Source organism: Arvicola amphibius, chromosome 5 (assembly GCF_903992535.2).
Source record: "Arvicola amphibius chromosome 5, mArvAmp1.2, whole genome shotgun sequence".
Taxonomy (NCBI): Eukaryota; Metazoa; Chordata; class Mammalia; order Rodentia; family Cricetidae; genus Arvicola; species Arvicola amphibius.
The window spans coordinates 84921171-84947640 of NC_052051.1; the positions used below are offsets into that span (position 1 = coordinate 84921171).

General features: G+C 45.6%; 1 protein-coding gene across 4 annotated transcripts in view; it reads left to right on the forward strand.

The window, feature by feature from the left end:
- The window catches only part of Ptprj (protein tyrosine phosphatase receptor type J), a 159533-nt gene that overhangs the window by 122373 nt on the left and 10690 nt on the right, over window positions 1-26470 (forward strand). The window contains exons 3-18 of one of the 4 annotated variants that reach the window (XM_038329873.2): window positions 722-985; window positions 2356-2592; window positions 3602-3802; window positions 6927-7193; window positions 8279-8536; window positions 11413-11685; window positions 12611-12880; window positions 13928-14218; window positions 16805-16936; window positions 18474-18684; window positions 18794-18918; window positions 19861-19948; window positions 21727-21768; window positions 22573-22581; window positions 22709-22796; window positions 23924-24014. In XM_038329873.2, the coding sequence (XP_038185801.1) occupies window positions 722-985; window positions 2356-2592; window positions 3602-3802; window positions 6927-7193; window positions 8279-8536; window positions 11413-11685; window positions 12611-12880; window positions 13928-14218; window positions 16805-16936; window positions 18474-18684; window positions 18794-18918; window positions 19861-19948; window positions 21727-21768; window positions 22573-22581; window positions 22709-22796; window positions 23924-24014 (2847 nt within the window). The remainder of the gene's footprint in view (window positions 1-721; window positions 986-2355; window positions 2593-3601; window positions 3803-6926; window positions 7194-8278; window positions 8537-11412; window positions 11686-12610; window positions 12881-13927; window positions 14219-16804; window positions 16937-18473; window positions 18685-18793; window positions 18919-19860; window positions 19949-21726; window positions 21769-22572; window positions 22582-22708; window positions 22797-23923; window positions 24015-26470) is intronic. The other 3 variants (XM_038329876.2, XM_038329874.2, XM_038329875.2) reach the window with 3 other exon arrangements.

A 26470-nucleotide genomic window follows, 5' to 3' on the forward strand; every position in this document is an offset into this window, starting at 1 on the left:
GTGTCTCATTTCTCTTTCTCTTCCTGTCCTTTCTATAAACTGGATAACTTTGCATCTGCCCCGAGGTAAGGCACACCATCCCACTCACGCTGAGGTGTTACCTGTGGTTTCCCCAGCACCTTAAGTTAAGGCTTTACCTTGTATTTTGCTGCTCCTGGGCATTACTCCTCACTTGTGGACTTAACCAGGGTGCATGCACTTGCTTGTGTCACTGTGAGTAACCACGTGGCTTCCATTGGTTTGGGATTTGCATACCTGGCATTGTACCGAGGATGCAACTGGTAGCCGGAGAGTTGAGATGACTTTGAATAAAATTATGTGACAGGGGCTTTAATGTCCTGTCATGATGGCTTCTAACCCTTCAGAGTTAGGATGGAGTAGTTTTAAGGGGATCACTGCAAGTCACTCAGTAAGTTGGTAGAGTAGGCAGTTTCCTAGACTCATTTTGCATCTTAGATCTCTTTGTCTCAGCTAATGTCAAAATTTAAATCTATGTTGAACTCATAGCCAACATGTCTAGTTTCTATTTGTTTTGTCTTCAGTTTAGGGACATATTCTCATGCATGAGCACATGTGTATTTGGATGTATTTTATTTCAGGAAAGTCAAAGAGGCAAATGAAGAGAAATAAAATTGAGTTCTGAAAGGTAGACATACAAGGCAGGCTTTATTCTTATATTTATTCCATGTAATTAATCTCTCTCTCTTCTATATTTAAATAGCTTTGAGCACTGTACTTGACATTGCTGAAGTTTCCAGCCCTACCAGTGTGGAATTAACATGGAAGCACAACGATTCAGCGGCTTCAGAGTACACTTACAGAATAGAGAGTACGATGGAAAAGAATCTGACGTTTACTACTGATAAAAACCAAACGTCAAATAACATTACAGGCTTGCGTCCAGCTACTTTCTATACGTTCTCCATCACTCCAATAGGAGCCAATCAGACCTTCGGAGACCCCACAGACAAAAATGTCACAACAGGTAAGGGACAAGGGACATAGCTGGTGGCTATAGTAGCAGTAACATGGGAAGGGGAGGAAAATGTCTTTATTCATGTTAGAGTCCTCAGGACAGGGTTCTGTGGAAGAGATTGCATCAGACACTGTGTGAGACAAACATTATTTTGTCCTCATAAAACCTGAGGCTGAAGGTAAACACGGTGATATGGAGGAGTTAAGTTTCTTCTAAGGTTCCTTAATACTGAATATTAAGCAATTGAATTGGAACCTGGAGAGCCTGATTGTAGCTGTCAGAGTACCATGGTATCCAGACAGCCACCAAAATCATTAAATTGTCTAGTTTTTGGTGTTTAATTCTTTAATAATAAAGACGGAGATCGGGGGTTGTAGCTCAGTGGTGTTGGTGTTTGGATCCCCAGAACCCACATGGTAAGTGCTGGGTGGGCACAGAGGCCTCCATGGAATCCCATTTAACTACAGCACCAGGCAGCCCACAGTGACGTGATTTAGAAATCTTTGCATTTGAGATATCTAATGTGAGAAGTCAGATAAAAAAGCTGATCAGTCACCTCATGCCATAGCTGGAAGCTTCCTTAGGAGTGCTCGGGCTAGTATCTTCGCAGTTAGCCCCCGAGCACTCAGGCAGGGTTCTTTGGGACACCATCACTTTTGCCTTATGTGCTTCTCTGCATTCTGGTCTCTCCACCGAGCACACCAGCAGAGTCGTCCTGCCCCTCGGGTCTCCTTGTTCTTCTGTCACAAAGTAAAGGGAGCAGTGCTGGGTGGGGTGGGACGCGTCTAGTCCCAGTGCTCACGAGGCAGTGGTAGGAAGATTGTTGCACATTTGAGCCTGTTGCACATTTGAGCCCAACTTGGGCTACATGGTGAAACCAACTAATCAAGCAATAAAATAGTTGCAAAAATTGAAGAGGGTGTATGTTCCTTATGGTGAAATGGTTTAATTCATGTTCCCATCCAGTAAATAAGGTGATGGGAGGGCCCGGGCAAGTCTTTTAGAAAATTTCCTTGGCATTGGATGTCTCCTGGGTTAGAATATCTAGGTATTATAAAATCATATTGTTTGCATTATTTTGAACTGAGACATCTGGATTTAGAAACAGTTATTTTTATATGCTTTATTTTTAGTGTCTAAAATAAATATAGTTAAATGCCACTGTGTGGAGAGTATATTAAAGAACATATGCAGTGTTGATTTTAAGGTTTGTTCCTTCTCATCTTTTCAGATAGTGTTTGTCCCTGGCCGCTGTGATGTTGTGGGGATGTTTAGACTGATACACATGAAATATGGGTCACTTTGAAGTGGCACCAACGTAAGGAAAGATGATCGCAGATACCTCTTCCACTAATGCCAACGTTGTGTTTCTGAAACAGAACCTTTGCCGGTGACTGATCTCCGAGTTGCCTTCATGGGTGTGACGCAGGTCCTTCTCACCTGGAGCAACACAAATGGCTCTGCCTCCTACCGCATGCTTCTTGAAAGCTTTGGAAACTCCCCAGAGCTGACTCCACATTTACCCATCAACTTTTCAGTCCTGACGCTGGGGGCCCCGAGTGTCTGTTCTTTCCCAGAGTCAAAGGAGACACAGAATGGCTCAATGCTTACAGAAGGTGTGTTACAAAACTGTGCATCAGGTTCTGATTTTATCATTGACTGGATTTTAAAGCATACTGTTCATGCTTTTGTGTAGGGTCTTAGAATCACTGGAGGGCTGTAGTCTGAGCGCATACATTTATGAAAAAGGAAGAGGGCTCATGTTTTACATGTGAACATGGGGCTCAGTATGGTGGTAGGGCTGGAAACTTGGATTTTGGAATTCAGGAAATTAGGCAGTCCTTTTTGAATTTTTCCTTGTGTGAACAGATGCCAAGTGCTAATCTAAGGATGGTCAAAGCAGTCTCTTCATCGAGAAGAGGAGCCTTAGGAGCACACAGCAGATCCTGTGTAGTCTCTTTGGAGGAGTTGTTTGTAGACTTTGTAGTATTCCTAGTAGATTCCTCGGTAACTGTGAAATGAGGAGGGACAGAGACTCGATCTCCATTTTGCATCAAGGAACCAGAAATACACATGGGGGGTTAGAGTCAGAAACCAGATGTTAAATGCTAGGAGTGAAAGATAATTTATGGCCCTGACAGGTTGTCAAGCGTTCTGAAGATGCGCCCCTCTCATCTCTTCTCCTGCTTTGGTCTATGTGTCAGGTTGCTTTTCAGGGAGAAATGGTCATGAACTTTTCCCGTTTCATCCCCTGCTGTCCCTGCCACCCTCTCGGGTGTGGTCCTGGTGTGGCCTGTGGTAGCAAAGGTAGAGTTATGGAGTGGTCTGTGGAAAACCGTGTTGGGATGGTAGGCGATAAGCCCCCAAAGAGAGGAGAATGGACCAACATACCAGAGTTCAAAGAAAGATACAAAATATCCGTGGTGTTTCTTGGGTAATAGTACAAAGTGAACTTATGTGGTTCTTTTCAGGGAACCGGCTCTTTCTCAGGAGGAGGCAGAGAGCAGATATTTATGGAGTACCAACTGTGGACTTGTTAGATGTGTCATCCTATGGGATAGGGTGGTGAAAGGTGTGGGATATATTCTCTTCTTGTTAATGTCTTTGCCTCTGTGTTTGAAACAGATACCAGTGGTAGCAAGAGAAACCCAGTGGCCAGCCTATGCCAACTCCACAGGCACTTCTTCAACTACGTAGACCCAGCTTCTGTCCTAGAGGTCTTGCTCACTGGGCTAAAGCCGGATACTGACTACAGTGCTGTTGTTTATTCTCAAGCAGCAGACGGCACAGAAGGACAGCCTGGGAATAAAGAAGTGTTTACAACAAGTAGGTTGGATTTTTGATAAATGGCTTCAGCCTGAGCCTCCCACAAAAAGTTTTATTTTGTGCAGTTCTCTCTCTCGGGACTATTTCTCTTAGCAGTTAGTTAGTTCTGTTGTTAGCAGGATCTTTCTGAGAGAGATTTTGGATAGATCCCCTGCACTGAGTTTCTACTTACCTCTGTGACATATCTGTTGGGAAACTTAGTAAAGCACTGAGCAGGGGTGCAGATGCGGGGTACCACCTCACCTCTGTACCTGCGGGTTAGCCAGAGAGCTTCTGTTTGGGCCTGCCGTTGGGATTCATATTGAACTTTCTGTCGAGATACTTGCTGGCCTTCACATCGCTATCATTAGCTGTGATTCATAGGCGCTTCCATTCTTGAGTTCAGTATTTGGAAGCTTTTGCGATTGGTACTGATGATGGAATAGGAGATGTATAGTTCCTGGTCTTGGAGGTTTTCCATGTAGATGGGGGCTTGAGATAAACCTGCATGGAAACAGCGGCCTGTGGGCCCTGTGAACTCAGGAATAGACTGCAGCTTCCCAGCTCTCGGGTACTTGGTGTGCACTGACTTAGCAGAAAATGTTTTGAAAGACTGCCCTCGGTCAGCAGACTTAAGTGGGTGAGGGTGAAGGCTGGAAGAGCAAGGACAGAAGACAAGCTGGCACCCAGGAAGTGTGGGGCCACCCTAGATCTGGTGATGAATTCCCCAGGTAAACGTTGTGTATCTGCTTGATGAATGGCTGTGCTGGGTGAGGGACTTGCAGCAGTTCCTCCAACCAAGAATGCTTTGGAAGGGAGTGTGGCTACTGCACCATTGGTACATGGCTGCTGCCCATTCTGCTGTCCTCTAAATGCTGAGGACATTGGGAGGCAAGAGCACGGTTTTAATATCCAGTCCTGAGGGAGGATGGTAGGTATTGGATAAATGGCGGCGGGGTAGATGGGGAGCTGGGGAGAAGGACTCTTCAGTTGAAGTGTCCTGATCAGAAATACAGATGACAGACCCCGGACGTGAAGGCAGAAGTCAAGGGAATAGTGGGAGTGGTGGTGGCTACTTACCCAACAGGCTCTGGGAGATTTATGATTGTTTTAAGAACTGTTCAGATATTTATAAAGGAGAGCCTGGATCTCAGGCCCCCTGTCCTGTGGGGCGACTGGGTAAGATAGTGTTCAGAAGAATGGCTGTATAAACAGTGGCAGATAGGACCCAGCCAGGAGGGCCAACCAGAGCCTGGGAGGAGGGGATGCGGGGAAGGAGGGGACATCCTGAAGATCCTGATGATTCTTGAAGGTGTAGTGTGACTCTTGGGGAGATGCTACACGTATATCCTGAGAATTCTCTCCTTTTTAGTGAGTAGAGAGAGGAGAAAGAAGCAGCATACTTTGGAATATTTGCAAGCAGTGGCTGGTGAGATTGTGTGATGTGTACAGGGTTAGAAAATGTGGAGAAGACGTTGGTTAGCAGTTGTGTCTCTAAGGAATGACAGCTTCCCCGGCACCCATGCTGAAGCAGGAGCAACTTGTGTCTTTCATTTTTCCTCTTCTGGAAGTGATAACATTTTGGTGGGGAAGAAAGAGGTCGCCCTGGATCAGCTGCTGAACTTCAGGGTCCTCAGTGGTCTAGTTGACAATGGCACATTGAGACTTAGTATGAGGAAGGCTGGCTAAAGAGACTGGGTTTCCCATAGATGCTTTTACTGGTGATAGGCTGTCCTGCACATGAGACGCTTGCTTAAGAGGGTGATCCATATATAGTCCTGTGTCCTTTACTAGGCCTGCTGAGCTGGGTTCCTCCAGAGGAAGGGGCGTCTGTCCGAGTTGCTGAGAGGAGTCATGTAGTCAGCTTCCGAATGTCTGCTTTTAAAAGTACTTTGAGAACAACTGAAGTTACTGTGGTTGTATTGTAGATTGTTGGTCTGGATGCATACACATCCTGGATTATAGTGAACTGTCCCACGAGTTGATAAATATGGAAGCTATGTGGTCTCTATATCATGTTTGAGTTTTTTTTTTTCCTCATGGTTTATTTTTTTTTTATATTTAAAAATTTCCATCTCCTTCCCTCCTCCTCCCCCTTCCCTCCCCTCCTCCTCCCCCTTCCCTCCCCTCCTCCTCCCCCTTCCCTCCCCTCCTTCTCCCCCTTCCCTCCCCTCCCCTCCACCCATACCTCCCCTCCCTCTCTCTCAAGGCCAAGGAGCCATCAGGGTTCCCCACTTTATGCTAAGACCAGGGTCCTCCCAACTCCCCCCTGGTCCAGGAAGGTGATCGACCAAGCTGAGAAGGCTCCCACAGAGCCCGTCCATGCAGAAGAATCAGAGCCCAGAGCCATTGTCCTTTGCTTCTCAGTCAGCCCCATGTTTGAGTTTTGTACATGTGTGTCAGTTAGTTCTGGTTGATGTGACAAATTACCGCAGACTGGACAGCTTATATGACAAACGCTTACTTTTTACAGTTCTGGGGGAGAGAAGTGTGAAGTCAACTTCAGTTGTGGGCCTCCTTCCAAGCTGCCGACCTTTTCCCTAATGTCGCACCTAACCTCTTCCTGCCTAGCTTTTGGCCACTCACCTCCTTATTAAACTAATCAGAAGACACTTTGCAAAGTCACATCTTATTTCACAGTAACTGGAAGACATCTGGCACTCACGTTGTCTTTTTGTAAGATTAGGTTGGGTAACTGTGTCACAGAGGAGAAAGCAGCTCAGTGGCTTTCCTAAGGTATACTGACTGGTAGAGCCCAGCTAGCCTTTGAATCTAGTGCGCTCCCTGTAATTCACGATAAATAGTGTCTGTTCTTGGGTGAATGTGTACTTGAGGAATTTTCTGGCTCATCCTCCCTTATCTCCCGGGCAGCACATGTGAAAGTTCATACTATTGTTTGATCTGGAATCTTAGTATCTTTCAAGGTCTGCTCACAAACTGAATCCAGAGCATCTGTGAGGTAGCTAGGCTGTGTATTCTTCATTGATGCCCAACTTTGGTGAGACCCACATACATTTCTGGTCATGGTGAGGTTATGATGAGGGTGACCAATCCCTAAATGTTCCACAGGACCAGCGGCAGGTCCTGATTGATACTCTCTTCTCTTCTCATTCTGATTATTTTTATTTCTCTTGTGTCTTCAAAGATTCCAGCCAGGTTTTTGACATCAGAGCTGTGAACATCAGTGCCACAAACATGAGCCTGACCTGGAAGATCAAGTATAATGATGGGCCATCTTTTCCCTACACCTACAAGATACATGTGGCTGGGGGGACTAATTCTATCAATCAAACTGTCAATAAGACCGAGGCTGTCATCCATGGACTCAGCTCGAGCACCTTATACAACATCACAGTGCTTCCTTTCTTGGGTCACATCGAGGGCACACCAGGCTTCCTCCACGTATATACTTGTAAGTCCACTCCTTGGTATCTGGTCTGGTTTGCTTTTCTGTTGTGGTAGTGGTAAACTCTGTGACCAGAGAAACTGGGGGAAGAAACAGTTCACTTCTGGTTACACTGCTAGGTAGCAAGCAATCCATTCCTCAGGGAAGCCATGGAGGAATGCGGTTGCTTGGCTAGCTTTCTGACTGCTCAGCTGGTTTTCTTAAACAACCCACGCCCACCTTCCCAAATACAGCATGCCTACAGAGTGCTGGGCCTGCCCACATCGATCATCAGTCGAGACCATTTCTTCCAGACGTGGCCAGAGGCCGGCCTGGGCAGTTATACAACTGAGGTTTCATTTTCTCAGGTGACTCTGGGTTCTGTCAAGTTAACATTAAAAACTAGCCAGCACTCCATAGCTTACCTTCCTTGTGGTTTGTTGTGTGCCAGGTCTCAGTACAAGGTGAGGAATGCTGAGCAATTCCCGTGGCGCCACAGGGCCTCATTGGCCCTTCAGGGTGTGAGATGTATTAACAGTGATCATTGATTGGCCCCAATCATTTGCTCAGTGATGCTTTTGCACTGTCACTGAGAGCTTGGGCATCCTTGCGGGATGGTTGGTGCTAGTCTTACTTTATGGAACTGGAAGCCATGATCGAGATAATGTGGACTGGCATCTCAGCAGGGAACTGACAGAGGTGTGATTAGACCTTTTGGAGTAACATGTTCAAGATAAGGCAGCCAGCCATGGCCAGCACTCATCCTCAAGAGCTTGGGAATCCTTACCTCCTGCCACTGGTGACTGACATGGTATCTGCATTCTGTGGCCAAGTGGTCTGTCTTTAGCCAGAAGCACCAGGTTTTGAAGGGACTTACACTGCAGTGGTGCCCCAGGAGAAGCGAAAGGGAGACCAGGTCAGTTCCTCATGCGGGTTGGCTGTTCTGTCCTCTGGAGACAGACTATACTTTCGTTCTTGTAGTCCAAGCTGGTCTCGAACTCAAGATCTTCCTGTCTTACTTTCTCAAGTGCGGGTATTGTGGACAATGCCACTACTGTACCATGCCTGGAGACGGAGGTTCTTCATCTGACCTTCCCCACTGTCTTCCGTAGCCCCTGGTCCGGTTTCTGACTTCCAAGTGACAAATGTCAGCACAAGGGGAATTGGTTTGACTTGGAAAAGCAAAGACTCACAGTCATTTAGGATCCTTACCATGCAGAAGGGAAGTGAGAAGACTAAAAATTATACAACTGGAAGTCAGAGCTTTACCATCGAAGAATTAGAGCCTGGAACCACTTATCATTTTGAAATATTTCCACGAGGACCAGATGGGACTGAAGGGCCGTCCAGAACAGTTGATGGCAGAACTGGTAAGCATCCTGATACCTGATGTTTCTTACAGGAAGCCAGTGTAATTTATAGGTGTCTTGCTTTCAAAATATATTTTTCTTTTTATGTAAACGAATCTTAAAACCTTTCATGACTGTGGTGATAGCAACAATACAAAAATAAAGTGATGAAGAATCGTATGTAAACCTGTCTGATAGGTGCCCCACTGTAGTGCGGAGGTCAGAGGGTGACTTCCAGGCCTTGGGTCTCTTCTGCTCTGGGTTCTGGGAATTGAACTCAGGTTGTCAGACTTGTGTGGCAAGTGTGTTTACTCCCTGAGCCATCACCAGCATCTCACCCCCTTCTGAGATAGGGTCTTACGTGGTTTTCTGACTTACTATGCGGCTAAGGTTGGTCTTGAACTCCACCTCACAAATGCTGAGATTAGAGTCACATGCTACCATAGCCAGCTCCCTGACCCTATTTTAAGATATATACAAACATATATTATTTATCCTTTATAAACCTTGCTGTCTTGGTTCATGTGTGGTTTTATAATCTGCTTTCTCCTCACTTAATCTGTGTATTGTGAATATTTTCCCTGTTAATTGTTATTTATTGAAACAAGGTTTCACTGTGTAGCTGTGGCTGGCCTGGACCTCATTGATTTTGTAGACCAGGTTGGCTTTGCATTTACAGAAATCAGCCTGCTTCTCAAGTGTTAGATTAAAGGCATGTGCCAACATGTCTGGCAATGTTTATTTCATGGTGTAATTTAAAGTCAGCCTTGTAATTGTGTGTGGTTAGGGGTAGGTTCCTTGGAGTAGGTGGCAAGAGGGCTTGGCATAAGGTCCCAGACACTTAGAGTAACTGTCCATTATTGAATCATTGTCTTCACTACTCAGATGTAGTTGAACAGCATTAAAAGCAATCTAGAAAAAGGGAAACAAATGTTTCCTGATCTAGTTTTCTACTTTTTGGTATCTCTCAGGAAGAATTGAAAGCAGGATCTCAAATAGCTGTTTGTACACCATTGTTCACTCACAGAAACCCAAAGATAGAAACCACCCAGTAGCCACTGGCACACAAATAGACAAAATATGACTTTGTTTTTATATAATAGAATATCATTCTGCCATGGGGGGGTGGTGAATCTTTATGTTGCTGCAACATAGATGTAATCTTTTATTATTATTATTATTAAAAATTTCCACCTCCTCCCCACCTCCCATTTCCTTCCTCCTCTTCCCTTAACTCCCCTCCCCCTCCCTTGCCAGTCCAAGGAGCAGTCAGGGTTCCCTGCCCTGCGGGAAGTCCAAGGTCCAACCCACTCCATCTAGATCCAGGAAGGTGCGCATCCAAACAGACTAGGCTCCCCAAAAGCCAGTACATGCGGTGGGATCAAAACCCAGTGCCATTGTTCTTGGCTTCTCAGTCAGCCTTCATTGTCCGACACGTTCAGAGAATCCGGTTTGATCCCATGTTTTTCAGTGCTGGTCGAGCTGGCCTTGGTGAGCTCCCGTTAGATCAGCCCCGCAGTCTCAGTGGGTGGGCACACTCCTTGCAGTCCTGACTTCCTTGCTCAGGTTCTCCCTCCTTCAGCTCCTCATTTGGGCCTTGGGAGCTCAGTCCTGCGCTCCAGTGTGGGTCTCTGTCTCTATCTCCCTCCATCGCCAGATGAAGCTTCCCAATGAATGATGGATCTTCTGGTCACATAGATGTAATCTTGAAAATATTAGAAGTGAAGTAAGTCACACAAAGAATAAAGATAATTTAATTTTTACATTTAATGACAGGGTCTTAGTGTGCAGCCCTAGCTGGCCTACAGTGTGTTATACAGAATAGACTGTCTGTCTCCTGCATGCTGGGGTTAAAGGTGTGTGTCATCACACCCCTAAAAGACAAGTACTTATGCTTCCGTTTGCACACAGGGTCAAGACTAGGCAGGTTCAGAGAGAGAGAGAGGAACTCAGGTAGAGGGAATGGGATGGTAGTGCTGCAAAGGAGGTACAGATTTTATGTTGAAAAATGATGAAAACATTTTGAGTGTGATAATGGTAATGTTTATACAATACTAGGAATATATTTAGCACATTGACAGGTGGTTAATGATAAATAATATGCTGTGTTTATTTACCATGCTAAAGGAAAGGAGCATATGTAACTATGGTGAAAAGCAAGCAAACCAACACTTAACTCACTTATTTATACAGAGTCATGCTGTGGAGCTCAAGCTGGCCTTGAACTTGAAATCCTCCTGCCTCAGCTTTGTAGATATTATTGAGATGATAGGAGTGCTTCACACTCAACTTCAAACACACTCTTTTTTTTCTTTTGTTTTTTTGAAACAAGGTTTTTCTGTAGCTTTGGAGCCTGTCCTGGAACTCATTCCACAGACCAGACCAGGCTGGCTTTGAACTCACAGAGATCTGCCTACCTCTGCCTTCCGAGTGCTTGGATTAAAGGCGGGTGCCACCATAACCCATCTTCAAACACACTCTTTATTGAGATACAATATAGGTATAAAAAGTGTATCCATTCACAGTACATAGCTTGACAGAGTATCACAGGTCAAACACATTAGAATCCTGTGGGCCTGTAGAAATGGCTGGCTGTCAAGAGCACTGAATGATCTCCCCGAGGATCTGGATTTGATTCTTGGCACCCACATGCATGCTCACTGCCACCAGTTCAGGGGATTCAGTCCCCGTCTTCTGGTCTTCATGGGTACCCGGCATGCAGTTTGACCTTTGTGAACTCACTGTTTTTTTAGTAGGGTTTCACTCTAGCCCTGACCTCTAGTACACTGGGCCTGAACTCATTGGCGAGCTGGCTAACAAAAAGTTGGTTCTTTTGACAAACACTTTGAGATGAAGCTGGAGTCATGATTACAGTTTTCTTTCTTTTCTCTGAGCAGACCGCAGTGCTGTGATCGACATCCAAGTGGTCAGCATTGGCACCACTGAGATGCAGCTAAAGTGGGGAAACACAGACCATGCTTCTGGGTACCGCTACCACTGCCACACAGTTCTGGTGTCTGAGCACAGCCCCCACAAGACCAACAAGACAACCGTTTCTCAGGAAGCTGTCACACTGAAGGGCCTCACCCCAGGCACCTTATATAATGTCACAATCTTTCCAGAATTGGGCCACGTCCAAGGTGACCCCAGCTCCATTGTCCAGTACACACGTGAGTCTTGTGAGGGCCGGGGGTTGGCAGAGGGAGTGCTTTTTCTGTCTCTCATGTGGAGGATGTACAGTAATGGATGGAGAAGGGGCAGATTATGCCTCTGGGTTTTAGATTGATGTGGGAGCTGTTTATCTTAAAAACATCAGTTTCAGCAAAGGCTCCTCAGCTCTTGTGAGCACTGTGGCTGGAGCCATGTGAACACAGAACTCTTCTCTGGAAGCAGAGAGTTACATCATATGAGAATGCAGAATGTCATAGGGCCCGCTACTCCTCAGAAACATTTTAGGGAGCTGCTGTCCTGCTAGCACTGAAGAACCCCTCACATGAGGGTCTCGTCTTGTGACCGTGAAAGAGAGGGACTTCCCTAGCATCCAGATGGGATAGGTGGTGGAAGTGGTAGCTTATCATGTGCTTTACCTTCTTCATTAGTCAGATTCCAAAAGGAGGTTGGAAATTCTGTTGCTTCTCTCCCTCCCTTCCCCCCTCTCTCTGTGAAGTAAAATATTGGAATATACATGCTAAGCTTAAAAGAAACCTGAACATATTAAATTCTTTGCAGATTTTAATATATATTAAATTTATTATTATTATTATTATTATTTTGGTTTTTCGAGACAGGGTTTGTCTTTGAAACAGTCTTGGATATCCTGGAATTCACTCTGTAGACCAGGCTGGCCTTGAACTCACAGAGATCCACCTGCCTCTGCCTCTCAAGTGCTGGGATTAAAGGCATGTGCCACCACCTAATATGAATATTTAATGTGCATATTTTATGACTGTCTTTTTGGGTAATCATCTTTTGAAGCAATGCATATTAATTATATTAATTCTTTCTTGAAAAAAGCCAGGCAGCTTTTGGATTTAGCAAATAAAACAGCAAATTCAAAGTGGTTCATTTTATTTGTTTATTTAATTTTAAACCAAGGGCCCAGCAGTGTGTCTGGCATTGAAGTAAGCACCAACACCACTGTGGCAGTCGTCTGGTGGAAGTCTTTGGACCCGGCCCCTCCTGAGTTTTCCTACTGCCTTGTCTTGAAGGCTGGAGATGGCAGCAATGTGACTAAGAGGGTCATAGACACTGGAATCACTCCTGTGACAATCGCTGACTTAATCCCTGGCTCTTCTTACAAAGTGGAGATCTTTGCAAAAGTTGGGAATGTTACAGCATCACCTGGCTGGAAGTTTTTCTGTATGGGTGAGTAGTCCCATGCTCCTAGTGGTTCTTCTCTTTGTGGTGCTCACTTTCAGGAAGCCTTCCCCAGCCTATGGGTTACTGTGCCTGCAGTGGGCAACTATGGCACGGTTCATAGCATGTGTGTGTGTGTGTGTGTAAAAACACATTGATGCTGTTACCATTGCTTCGTTCAACATGTATTTATGGAGTATTTGCTATATTAGAGAGGTCTCTCCATTTCTGTAATATTCATCCTGGTGAATAGAACAGATAATAAATAAAATGAGCAGGTAGTTAGGTGATGATTATGGGTAAAGAGGGAAAAGGAGAACTCAGGGAAGGGGGAAGTGTATTCTTATTAAGGTGTCATGTAAGATGCCTCATGAAAAGGTTAAATGGAAAGGTGACTGAGCAAAAACCTGAGGGAGTAAAGAGCCAAATACATGAATATCACAGGGTTTTGACCCCCGCATTAAGGGCAGGGGAGCAGCCAGTGAGAGGCCCTGAGGCTGGAGACAACACAGTGTTGGAGGATTTATTGGAGGGGTAGAGGCAGTGGATCTGCAGGAACTGGACTGTGAGGGCCAGGAGGCATCAGAGCTTGATGCTTGGCCTCTAAATTTTTCCTGTGATGTGGCTTTAAGTGACCCTTGCTCAGTTAGATACATCCCACCTGGTCTACTTGCTTGCTTGGTGGTTTGAGTGGTGTCTCTGGGGCTTCTTATAATTTCAGCCTTAAGCAGGAGAAAACCCCACATGAACAAGTGTGGCTGGGATGGGTGGAAGAGGGGCTGGGAACTGAACTTGGTTCTTCTAGAAGAGCAGCAAGCACTCCACCTGCTAGGCCATCTCTCCAGTCTCTTGTAAGAATGCTGCATGGTGACGGACACTAATGTTTCCTGTAATCCTCAGATTGTCTGCACTGAACCCCTGCCCCAGCAATAAGGTCACATGGTCGGCCATCGCTTAGTCCGCCCAACCTGTGCATATCCATGCTGTTTCCTTTTGTGCTGGGCCAGGTCCTCTGCTTCCAGTGAGCCTCAACTTGCCCTGTATTTTGCTTTGTAGAGCCTGCACCGGTGGCCTTCTTATACTGTGAGATGGTCCCTAAGGAGCCATTTCTGGTCCTGAAGTGGCCCTGTCCCCCTGGCGTGAATACAGGCTTCGAGCTAGGGGTCAGGAATGACACTTGGAACTATATGACACACCTGGAAAACTGCACTTCAGAGAATGACACAGAATGCAAGAAAAAAGTACCAGATTTGACGTTTTCTACCTCGTACAACATTAGCATCGTCACCTTGTCCTATGAAAGGACGGCACGCCCCACCCAGAGCACCTGCACCACCAGCATCACAGGTGGGCCTTAGCAGGGAGCGGCCACCCCTGGAGCAGCTGCTCCAGCAGCATGTAACTGCAGCCAAGAATCCATTTAGGGTGTTTACATTCCCTTAAAGTATTTTTTACCAGCAGACTGTTTACCTTATTCTGCAGAAATACAACTGGAAACTGCAGAGTAAGAGATGTGTATTTTACATCCTGAGTGGTTCTGTGTTCTGCAGCCTTCCAGAATAGCTTGTTGCCGTGTTTTGTTTTGTCTCCCTTCCCTTCCCTTCCCTTCCCTTCCCTTCCCTTCCCTTCCCTTCCCTTCCCTTCCCTTCCCTTCCCTTCCCTTCCCTTCCCTTCCCTCCCCTCCCCTCCCCTCCCCTCCCCTCCCCTCCCCTCCCCTCCCTCCCTTCCCTTTCCCTTCCCTTTCCCTTTCCCTTTCCCCTTCCCTTTCCCCTTCCCTTTCCCCTTCCCCTTTCCCTTCCCCTTTCCCTCCCCCTTTCCCTCCCCCTTTCCCTCCCCTTCCCCTCCCCTTCCCCTTCCCATTTCCTTTCCCTCCCCTTCCCCTTCCCATTTCCTTTTCCTCCCTCCCCTCCCCTCCCCTTCCCTTCTTCCCTTCCCTCCTCCTTCCCCTCTTCACCTTCCCCCCTCCCCTCCCTTCCTCTTCCCTCTTTTTCCTCCCCTCCCCTCCCCTCCCCTCTCCTCCCCTCCCTTCCCTTCCCTTTCTCCCCCACCTCTCTTATAGTATGGAGTTCCCTTATTGCATTTAAGAAAGGCATTTTTAATAGAACTGTTCAGATATGTACTTAAGTCTGGACAATGGGATGAAACTCACATCTTGTTGGACACTTGCGGCATTTGGCCACTCTCAGCACATTATGTCCCCGCCTTCCTTCTAAGCTGTTATTGGAAGGGCGACTCTGAAACCTGATTTGACATATTACACATGGATCACTTCAAGATAAGGACTTCTTTTTCTTTCAAATGTAGCCATACTACTATGACAACCATGCTTATGGAAGAAGACTTAAAAAGCAACACCATTATTGTGCATTTAGTCAGGACCTGTTGACAAGAGCCTGAGTTGCTTTAGGGGAAGAAAAGATCATATACTATGCAGGGATCTCCTCACTGCACCCTCATACCATTTCTGTTCTTTCTCCCTTCTCCCCCCACCCCTCTGCTGGGAAAGAATTGATTTTATTTTGTCTGTCCATTGCTCCCATCTCTGCCTAATTTGTGTTTTAGTTCAATCGGTGGAGTGGTGGTGTTATATCTTCCTTTGTGGTTTTTGACTTAGATAAATTCTTCAAGGCATAGGAATATTTCTTCCAGTTTCTAAAGAACTAGTGGTTGTTCTAAAAGGGCCTCTTACTTTAGGGATCTGGCTTGGAAAGTGTTTGAGGTGTTTTATAGACAGCGGCTCAGAATAGATAGGTGAACCCTGGCTTGAGTTCAGTTTGTCCCTTTTACCGGTCACGTGATCTTTAGAAAAGGTAATTAGTCTTGCAAAGAGTCTCAGCGGTAAAAAGGAGAAACAGTAGTTACCTTCCAGGACTGCTGTGCTGCACATCACACACTGAAGACCACACACATGGCTGCTCAGGTTGTGCACTAAACAGTCTCACAAAAACAGCATGCGTGGGGCTCCTTACAGCTGTGCAGCACACCGTGGTACCTGCCCTGTGCACTCCACTTCAGCTTTGTAGACCACAGTGAGCACAGTGAGTGTTTCATTTTCCCCTGCAGCATCTCGTTCATGTCGCCATCTCTGTATGAACAGAGACCGTGGCTGAGCCTCTCTTGTCATAGAGCATAGATGCTCATCAGAACCAGTTATCTCTGGGTTGGGCTGTAGTTCAGTTGGTAGAACACTTGCTTAGCTCAAACATGAAGTTTGAGTTCAGTCTCTGACACTACATAAACTGCATGTGGTAGTACATACCTATAATCCCAATACGTGGCAGGTAGAGGCAGGAAGCTCAAAAGTTCGATGTCATCCTTGGTTACTAAAGGGAGTTCAAAGGTAGCATAGGCTATATAAAAATTAAACAAAAAAGGGGGAAAATAAGATGAACAAATATGATCATATATTATTTTATGCAGCAGTTCTCATTTTTAAACTGGTGTCTTGCTTTTACAGATGAATATTTATAAATTTATATATTTAATACCAATTAAATTCAAAGTTGCATTTCTCTCGATTGGGAAGTATTGGAAAAAGGGTTGGGTGAAAGCCTTTGCCTGGTTTGTTGCTTAGTTCCTGTGTGTGTGTCGGGGGTGCTGGGCAGCTAAGTTTACTTTTCCAGAGGAGGAAAGAGGAATGGGTTTCTGGAGTTGTGGGAAAGCTGCCATAGTGTGCTGCTGCCAGTCTTGAGGTGGGAAGTGTGATATCCTTTCTGACATCTAAGTTCTGGGAGAGCTGATGGTAAATGTGGGGGCAGTCATTGTCATTGTGCTTGTTCAGAATCCAGGTATCTGCACAGAACTTATTCCCTTCCTGCCGCTTACCCTCTCTGCATGCAGCTTCTGGGACGGGGCGGGTCTTGGAGAGAGCATTTGAGCATATTCTCTCCTTTGATTTTAAATGTTGGGTGAGTCTTCTTTTTTATATTTTAGACCCACCTCCTCCAGATGAATCCCCTAATATTACGTCTGTCAGTCACAATTCAGTAAAAGTTAAGTTCAGTGGTTTTGACGCCAGCCATGGACCTATCAAAGCCTATGCCGTCATTCTCACCACTGGGGAAGGTAAGGAGGGGCCAGTGTGGGTTAACTTGTGTGACAAAACTATCCTGGTTACTTTCTTATTGTTGTGATAAAACACCACCACCCAATCAACTTATAAAAGGAAGTGCTGAACAGGTTTATGGTTTCAGAGGGCTAAAGTCCGTGATGGCGGAGTAAAGGCGCAGTGACAGGAGCATCCGAGAGCTTACATCTTGATCCACGAGTGAAGCAGGCGTGTGGGTTATGGCACCTTTGGAAACCTCAAAGCTCACTTCTAATGACAGACCTCCTCCAACAAAGCTATATGTCCTAATTATTCCCAAACAGTTCCACCAGCTGGGGACCCAGTGTTCCAGTGTTTGAGCCTGTGGGGCTGAGTTGAACCACCCCGTGAGCTTTGCTGTAACCCACAGGCATGTTAGTGACATAAACACATCGTGTCTCTGCACTGTAGCCAGTACTGCAGACTCAGGGAGGCTGGCTGTTTGTTTGGTGCTGTAAATGATCAGAAAGCAAGTAATTTAAGTTTTCATGGCCTTGCAGCATCTGTCACAGTATCTAACATCTTTGTGATGGTGTGAAACCACGTACGGAAAATTCATGGGGGTGAGGGTGCCCATGTCCACAGCTGTTTACGCGCAGGTGGCTAGATTTGGCCCATAGGCTCTAACTAGCCAACTTAGGATGATTTGCTCTTGAAAGCAAGTACAAAAAGATTGCACTTGCTAGTGGACTTTGTGAAGGGCATCAACTAGATGGGAGGAGAGGTGAACTAGAATGATGTCTCTGATAGCTGCGTGGGAGTGTTTTACCAAAACCAGGGCCAGGGAGATGGCTCAGTTGGTAAAGTACTTGCCTTGCACAGGCCCTGAGTTCAGTCCTTGGGATCTACATTACAGAAAGGGCGTTGTAATATGCCCTTGTAATCCTGGAGCTGCGGAGGCAGAGACAGCAGGATCCCTGAGCTCCCAGGTCAGCCAGCTTAGCCAGCATGAAGTTCCAGGCTAGAGAGAAATCCTGACTCAAAAAAGGTAGGAGGTGCCTGAGGAATGATAGCTGAGGTTGTCCTCTGGCTCCCACACACATATGGACATACATGCATACAAACTAGCTCACACACGTGTACCTGCATCCTGGTGAATACATATAAACAAAACATGGAGATTGCTTTCTCTGACTTTTAAAATGTTGAGTCTGCTTTTAAGCCCTTTGTCATTGAATGTGGTTTCAACCAATTTCAAACCCAGACCCATGTTGAATGAAAAAGGTCCTGTTACCTGGTGCCCAGGCCAGGAGAGCAGGGCTAGGAGTCCAGCCTCACAGCATGTGCAGTGTGGCTTTGGGCAGGTTTCTGCCAGCTCTTTGCTCTTCGTTTTTCTTGCTTGAGAGTAGGGATCGTACGCTTTTGTGGGAGACTCGAGATGAGGGCTTCATCTGCTCCTGGAACTGCTGGTATCATCACTCAGCACCTGTGTTGTTACGGAGTTTATTGTTTTTTTTTTTCTTTGACACTTTTGTCTTTCTGCCGTCATTCATGATTTGCCTCTTTGTTCCTTAGCTGGCCAGCCTTCTGCAGATGTTTTGAAGTACACATATGGAGATTTCAAAAAGGGGGCCTCGGATACTTATGTGACATACCTCATAAGAGTAGAAGAGAAGGCACGCTCTCTGGGCTTGTCTGATGTCCTGAAATATGAAATCAATGTGGGGGACCAATCCACCACCTTTGGCTATTACAACGGGAGGCTGGAGCCTCTGGGCTCCTACCGGTAATATGGGTCCTTGCTGTTGGGTGCTGAGCCTCATGAATTTAAGATTCTACATACTAAGATGGTAGAAACACTTCAGTTACCTTATTTTCTCCATTGTCCCCCATAGGGTGTGTGTTGCTGGCTTCACCAATATTACTTACAACCTTCAGAATGGTGGACTCATCAATGGGAATGAGAGCTATGTTTCTTTCAGTCAGTATTCGGATGCTGTGTTCCTGCCTCAAGATCCAGGTAGAGGGAGACAAAAGCCCTAACATCAAATGCAGTGGGTTTTCCACCTCATGTCTGCAGAAGCCTGCTGTCTCCATAGGCACCCACAAGGGTGGAGGTGGCTGTTTTTTTTCCTCTCAGAAACTGACATATCCCTTGGCCTTTGGGCTAGCTTAACTCCCCACTCTGGTGTCCTTAAAAGAGCTGCTCTCCACTTCTTCTCTAAAACCAGCCACACTTCTGATCTGCAGATTACTTAGTCCTTTGCTTTCTAAGACTCACTTGTGGGCCCATGTGCCAGCAAACATGTTCAGTTTAGAGTCCTTGAATGCTCATCTTAGAGGGCACCACAGCAGTGTCTTTCTTACATCTGTGTAGAAATAGGGCTTCCAAGGTCCATGTTGCACAGTGACTTAAATGCAAGCCTGAAGTTCTAGCCTTAGACTCCACGTATCACAGAGCTAGATATATTGGAATTTCAGGGACCAAGGTGAGGGTCCCTTCCTCTGTCAGTATGGAGAAACAGTGACTTACTGGTCTGTTCATTTGTTTTTCATAACTGCTGAGTAGAACAGATAACCCAGAAGCAAAATTCAGGGATTCCCCTTAAACAGCCCATATGAATGGCGGGGGTGGGGGGAGGGCTTCCATGCTGTGTGTGGGTGTTGTTGTAGGTACTTCTGCTCATAGTGATGGGAAAATCCACTGATCTAAGTCTCTCAGGTCACTAAATTTGCAGCTGAACTGAGACCTAGCCAGGGGCTGTGATATTCTCAGGACCATCCTGATAATGGTGGGCTCAGGGTGAAGAAACAACTTCTTGAAAGCTGGTTGTAATTTTATGTCTAACGATATTCACTTCCCCCTACGTGCACCACACCCCCTCTGGGTCCCGGAGTTGCTGGTGTAGCGCACGGCCCTTCTTGAACGCCAGTTGAATCGTCTCTTGTGGGCCTTCCGCAGGTGTCATCTGTGGAGCAGTGTTCGGATGCATCTTTGGGGCCCTGGCCATTGTGGCTGTGGGAGGCTTCATCTTCTGGAGAAAGAAAAGGTGATAATGCTCATCCCGTTGGCATGGCTACTGTTTACGAAAACTTTTTATTGTAAGGAGTTGGAACCATTTGTAAAATTGGGAGGAACAGTTGAAAATTCTTGCCATCTGGCCAGACTTACTTCCTTTCTGACTCCAGTTGGGTGATTTGATTCTGAACCTCACCCCAGCCACATCAAACCTACCTGCTGTGCGGGATGCTGCTCTCAGGCCGGGATCCTAGGAATGTGTTAAGAATTTCATATGATTTTAGAGTTGACCAAGTTCGAACTTAGGTTCCACTCTGGCTAGCTGTTGACCTTCCTCTGCGGCATGGGAACGAGTGCTCGGCTCCAGGAGCTGAGGAGTAGTGGCAGATGTCTCACTCCATTGTTTTGTTACTGGTTATTTTCTTTCTACCACCACCCTGTGGTGCAGTTCATTAGTGGAAAGTAGCAGTTTCATTTTGGGTGCCCTCTTCCTCACCGACTTCCCAAGGCTCTAGCAGGCAGGTCTTAAAAGCCCTTCTAGGGTTGCAGAATCAGTTTTGGGAGCACCAAAGAGGAACTTGAACTTGGTCTTTGGACTTTGTCTTGCCTGACTGTGGCAACCCTGTGCTGGAATTCACTTCTTGCCAGGTGCTTCTAGCTAGAAATTTCCACCTGGGATTTGGCTTTCTCAACCTCATCCTCCCGTTTTTGATTTTTCGCTTTCCTGAAACAGAGTTTATTAAAATATCTTAGGATATTTCAAATGTAGTAGAGGGATGCCTCGTCCTTCCACCTCTGCCGAATCTGAGGCTATAGGTGTGTGCCACCCAAGCCTATTCCAAGAAAACGGTGGTCGCTTTATCTCCCCTCAACAAATCACAGTGTCCCTTCTCTTCATATTAGTTAAGTCTTTTACACTGTACTAAAAATGAATCAGAACCTAGCTCAAAAGCTGGAATGTCAACAGTCAAGTAAATAGGGCACAAGGAGGGAGGTCCTAGTGAGAGGCTGATGGGAAGAGTTCGTCTGAACCACACGGTGGAACCTGTCTCAAAACCCATAAGCCACCACCAAACTCAAAACTCAAACCCATGGTGGTAAAGAAAATACCCACAAGAAAAGCAAAGAAATTCAGTAACCCATAATTACAACAAACCTATTTCCATTTTCATGTGATTATGATGCTCACCCCGGTTGAGCCCTTTTAGACACATTAATAAGACCTGATGGAGGGCTTCATTTCAGTATCATTTTAAGTAGCTGCCGGGTATTTGCCATCATTTATTTATCCATTTTACTGGGTACTTTTGACTACAGTTACATGTCCTTGTACCTAACCTTTGGGCATGCTCACAATTATTTCCAAACAGAACATTTACCGGGTACGTGGGCATACTTTTTCCCCTCCGATTTTGGTGCATGCTGCTCAGTTGCAGTTTGTCTCAGCACTGGGTGGAGCTGAGTCAGCAGTGCAGGTGCTCACAGTGGCAGTTTTGGACCTGACTTCCTTTCAGGGCTTTCCCCCCTCTTTGCATTAATTTACACAACTCTCTCACACGAAAATTTTTAGAAGTTGCTTGAATAGATTTTTGATTATTTTCAATAAAAAGAAAGAGTAAGTGTACTGATTTTTAGTTTACATTTCCTGCTTGGTCTGTCAGGTTGAGGATCAGTGGACAGGTGTCTGTTGGCGGTTATGGACTGGTGAGCCTGGGAAGAAGGTGTCTGTGGATGTGTGGAAGGTGACAGAGCAGGCAGGATGAAGGTCTTTGTCTGTCTAATGGGCCTTTTTTTCCCCTTTCAAAATAGGAAAGATGCCAAGAATAATGAAGTGTCTTTTTCTCAAATTAAGTAAGTCTGAGTTACAAACTTATTTTAAGATTCTCAGTCCCCCAGTCTGCTCAGTGACTATCTAAAGCACATTTTTTTTTTTTTGATAGAAATAGCTGGCATTTTTCCGGATTGACAGATTGGCCATAATCTTCTGGAAATTCTTGCTGTTTTCTGCAAGGATTCTTTGTTTCACTGTCCCCCTGAAGTTACTTTTATTTTTGTTTCCCCATATGTTCTTCAGTTTTACTAACAAATAAGGTTCTCTGTGTGTATCTGGTGTACCTGTGTGCAGGTATGCATCCCCACAAGTGCTCAGAGACCAGAAGGGGATGGCTCTTATCACTGCTTGCTGTGTTCCCTTGAGACAGGGTTCTTGCTAAGAACTGCTTGGCCCCCAGCAGTTTTCTGCCATCTCCTGTCTACCCCAATTCAGCACTGGGGTTACAGATGCATGTGGCCATGCCGGTGTTTTTATGTGGGTGCTGAGGATTGGAACTCAAAGCCTCACACTTGAGCAGCAAGCTCTCTGACCCACTAAACTATCTCCACAGCACCCCCACAAGGTAATTGCTATATTTTGCAAAAGTGGATAGATTATCAAGAGTCAAGGAAAAACAGTTATTTCAAGTCACAAATATTGTCAGTTATAGGATAGGGCTGCTTTTCTGATTTGTGTCTGAGTGATTTTTAAAATAACATTGCATTGATCTCCAACCCATACCCTTCACTGTGTCTGGCTTTGTTCTTTTGAGTTGATGCTTGCTTACTTCTAAAATGAGTACATCTAATTGATTTTCCCCCTTTTTCCTTTCCACGATGAAGACCTAAAAAGTGAGTAGCTTCATTTTTATATCTTTCATTTTGATATTCTTTCATTTATATCTTATATTTTAAGTTCAAACTTAATTGAATGAAAAATAAGCAAAAATGAAAAGCCCAACAAGTTTTGTTTTCCTAGATCCAAGTTAATTCGAGTGGAGAATTTTGAGGCCTACTTTAAGAAACAGCAAGCTGACTCCAACTGTGGATTTGCAGAGGAATACGAGGCAGGTGGTCATAAACTGTTTTGCATTGTAGTAAAGCTTTGGGTGAGAGGCAGCCTAGAGGGGAGAGAAGATTATGCCTGTTCCTCCGGGGCACCCTGTTGTGCTAGGAAGCTCACACAGAACCTTCATTTTTAGTGGAATATGTGTTTATCTTGTGGCTACCTGAAGACTGTCCAGAACGAGGCAGAAATGGGGAACTGAAGCTAGAGGACCATTAACTAGGGTCATTAATAGGCTACCTGAGTGGTGGAAAAGCCAGAGAGGCCATTCGGAGGCCTGGGGCTTGACAGCTGTGGGGGCAAAACTGACCTGGGTTAGGCGTTCTTTACTCATCTTTGCCTTCCAGACTCCCCCAGACTGGCCCGGGAACTGTCCTTACTCAGACGTGCATGCACGCTCTTCCCCACAAGGTGCTCCCTGGTAGAAATTCTACTTTTGTACTCCCAGAATCCCGCCCACAGCTCGGGCACGGTCCGTCCTCAACCCCATCACTCGGGTCCCACCGGACGGACGACTCAGTTTCCGTCTGTGTCGATTGTCTTTATGCTGCCTGGTTCCGTCTGGTCTGCATACCTCTCTCTACCTGCCAGGGTAGTGACTCCTGACTCCAGCCCCAGAAGGCAAGAGTTCTCCTTTCATTTTCACCTCTGATTTAGTTTAAGTGCTGCCCTATTAAAGTACTATAAACAGGATAACTAAGGACAAATATACTGTCTCACTGTTCAGGAAACAAGAGGCTCAAAATCACAGTGTCAGCACGACCTGCTCCCCTTAACCTCTTGGGGAGACCCTGCCGTGGTTCTCAGTTTCTGGAGGCCCCATTGTCTCTTGGTTTGGGGGAAGCATGGCTTCCATTTCCAGCGTCACTACCATTGCCACCATGAGGTGTTTCCTCCTGTGTGTCTGTTTCGCATGTGAGGTTAAGGACCCACGCTCTTCCAGCGTGACTTCATTTTGATTTCTTGCTTCTTCATGGCCATATCCTATAGAGCCTACTCATAGGTGTTGGGGGTTAGATGCTCAACATCTCTTTGCACTTAGCAGTAGTCAACCCATTCTGCCTCTGCATTCCTACTTTGTTCTGCCCTGTGCCTGATTAAATATATAACTCACTTATTTGTTTTCAGGATCTGAAGCTGATTGGAATAAGTCTACCTAAATATACAGCTGAAGTAGCTGAGAACAGGGGGAAGAACCGCTATAACAATGTCCTGCCTTGTGAGTGATTTTATTCCTGTCTCCCCTCTGTCACTGGCCGTGTCTTGAACAGTAGAGATAAATATGTATAGGGAGTCAGTAATACCCACTTGCTGCCCTCACCACCATTCAGTACCAAACAGTCCCACAACCATTTACCTAGAATGAGCTAAGTACTCTATGAAGAGATAATCACATTTAATTTAATCCTTACAACCACAGCTTGTAGAGTAGGTGGTGGAATATTCATTTCACAAGTGAAGAAAATAAACCTCCATGTTAGGTGACTTATTCAGAGTTGCATTCCTCTCATGTGCAGTTTGTTTTGTTCTGAAAGGGGCAACAGGAAAGCAGGTACAGGGTCGCACTCTCTCCTTGCCCAGATCTTTGATCAGATGATAGATAGATAGACAGACGGACGGACGGACGGACGGACGGACGGACGGACGGACATACAGACAGATGGGTAAAATTCTAAATTTGGAGTTGTGGAGATGGCTCCATCAGTAAAGTTGCCTGCTGTACAGACGTGAGGACCCTAGTGCCCGCAGTGCACTCCTGTAATCCCTGCACTGCAGAGGGAGAAGCAGCCCTTTCCTGCTTTTGAGAATCGCCTGTGTCTGTCCTTGTGCTGGTCGGTTTCGACTCAACCTAGACTCACTCGGGAAGGAGAGTCTTAGTGAGGAATTGCCTAGGTTAGCCCATGAGATGTTTGGGGGGGGGGATTTTGATTGATGATTGATAGAAGACCTAGCCCATTGTGGGCAATACCATTGTGTAGGCAGGAGGTTTCGAATGGTCTAAGAAAGGAGAAATCTTGCTGAGAGAACAAGCAAGCAAAGGTCCATTTGTTCTCTCTCTGCTCTTGCCTGTGGACACGATACTTTAAATTCTTGCCTTAACTTCGTCAAGATTGGTGTGATCTGGAATTGTAAGCCATGCACATTCTTTCCCTCTCCTGTACTGCTTTTACTCAGGGTGTTTATCACAGCAAAAGAAATGAAACCAAGTGAGAACAAACTGAGGAATGGAGAAGGAAGGGTTAGTAACGTGAGCTCTGCTATGGGAAGTCTGTTGCTGTGAGAGTTAGCACACAGAGAGGAGTATCAGGGGGTCTGAACCATGTTCTGCCTGTCCTGAAGGTGCTTGGTTTTGTGGGTAGCTTTTTCACCAAGCCATTTCATGACTTTATCTTTTTTAATTTGAAGTCATGCTTTTCTATTAGCTTGTATTTTAAACTCAGTGGTTTTTAAGTCGTCGGCTCTTTTTCTGTTTCTTCTCTTATACTTGTCAGTGGGTTTTGGCCTTGATCAGAAAAAAGTGCTTTTGTAGCCATGCTGGGGGAGCTGCTATTTTCTACCCTCCTGAGACTAACTCAGAACTTTGCCCTGCTCTTGGAGAGCTTTGGATCTGGAGTGAGGGCTGGGATTTGATGTCTGGGTGGTGTTTCTATTGATGAGACCTTTCTTGAGACACACATCACTACTGGGCTTACTATTGCTGTGCTCCTCTGTCCTAGGAGGGTCAGCAGTGGAATCCGGTGGGGACAGGGAGCTTCCTTCATATCCATGACTTATCCTGACATTTGGAATTCCTCAGTTATTATCACCTCTGGCATGGACAAGTTTGTGTGTATGCTTTCTAAATAAGAATGATATTTAGAAAATGTGTGAAGTTGGTATTTTAGACCTCTCCATTCATAGTAGTTTTATGCATTCAGTTAACTATTAAATTTAGAGGGGTTTGTATGTGCATGTGAGTGTGTGTCTATGTGTATGTGTACACATGGAGGCCAGAGGTTGATGTTGGTTGTCTTCCTCAGTTGCTCTGCCTTTTTTTTAAATTGAAAATACTTTTTTAATACAATATATTCTGATTATAGTTTTCTATCCCTCAACTCCCCCCCAGATCCTCAGTATCTCCCCACCCATCCATTTTTGAGACAGGGGTCATTATTTATCCTGGATCTTGCTGATTCACTAAGATTAGCTGGCCATGAAGCTCCAAGGAGCCTGTTTCTTCTTCTCTAGTGCAGGGATTATAGGTGTGCACGGTGAGCACTAGGGTGATGATGGCAGGTTCTGATGGAGCCATCTCTACAGCTCCAAATTTAGAATTTTACCCTGCCTGTCCACCCACCCATCCATCCATCCATCTTTAATTTATTGATTGTTTTATATGTACAGGTATGAATGTGCCATGCTGTGTGTGGATGTCAGAAAACAGCCCGTGGGAGTCAGATCTTTCCCTCCATGTGGCCTTGGGGATCAAACTCGGGTCATCAGGCTTGGCAGCAGCACCCTTAATGCCTGATCTGTCTCACTAGCCCTATAACAACTTTTTTAAGGCAGTGGGGAAAGGTTAACTTGGATGTCTTTTCTGCCATACTAGAAGAGGCTCTGAGTTCAAATTCTGTCTGTTGTTTCCCCACACAGAAGGACTTGGAAATGTCCCTTCATCTCTGAGACTCCTGATTT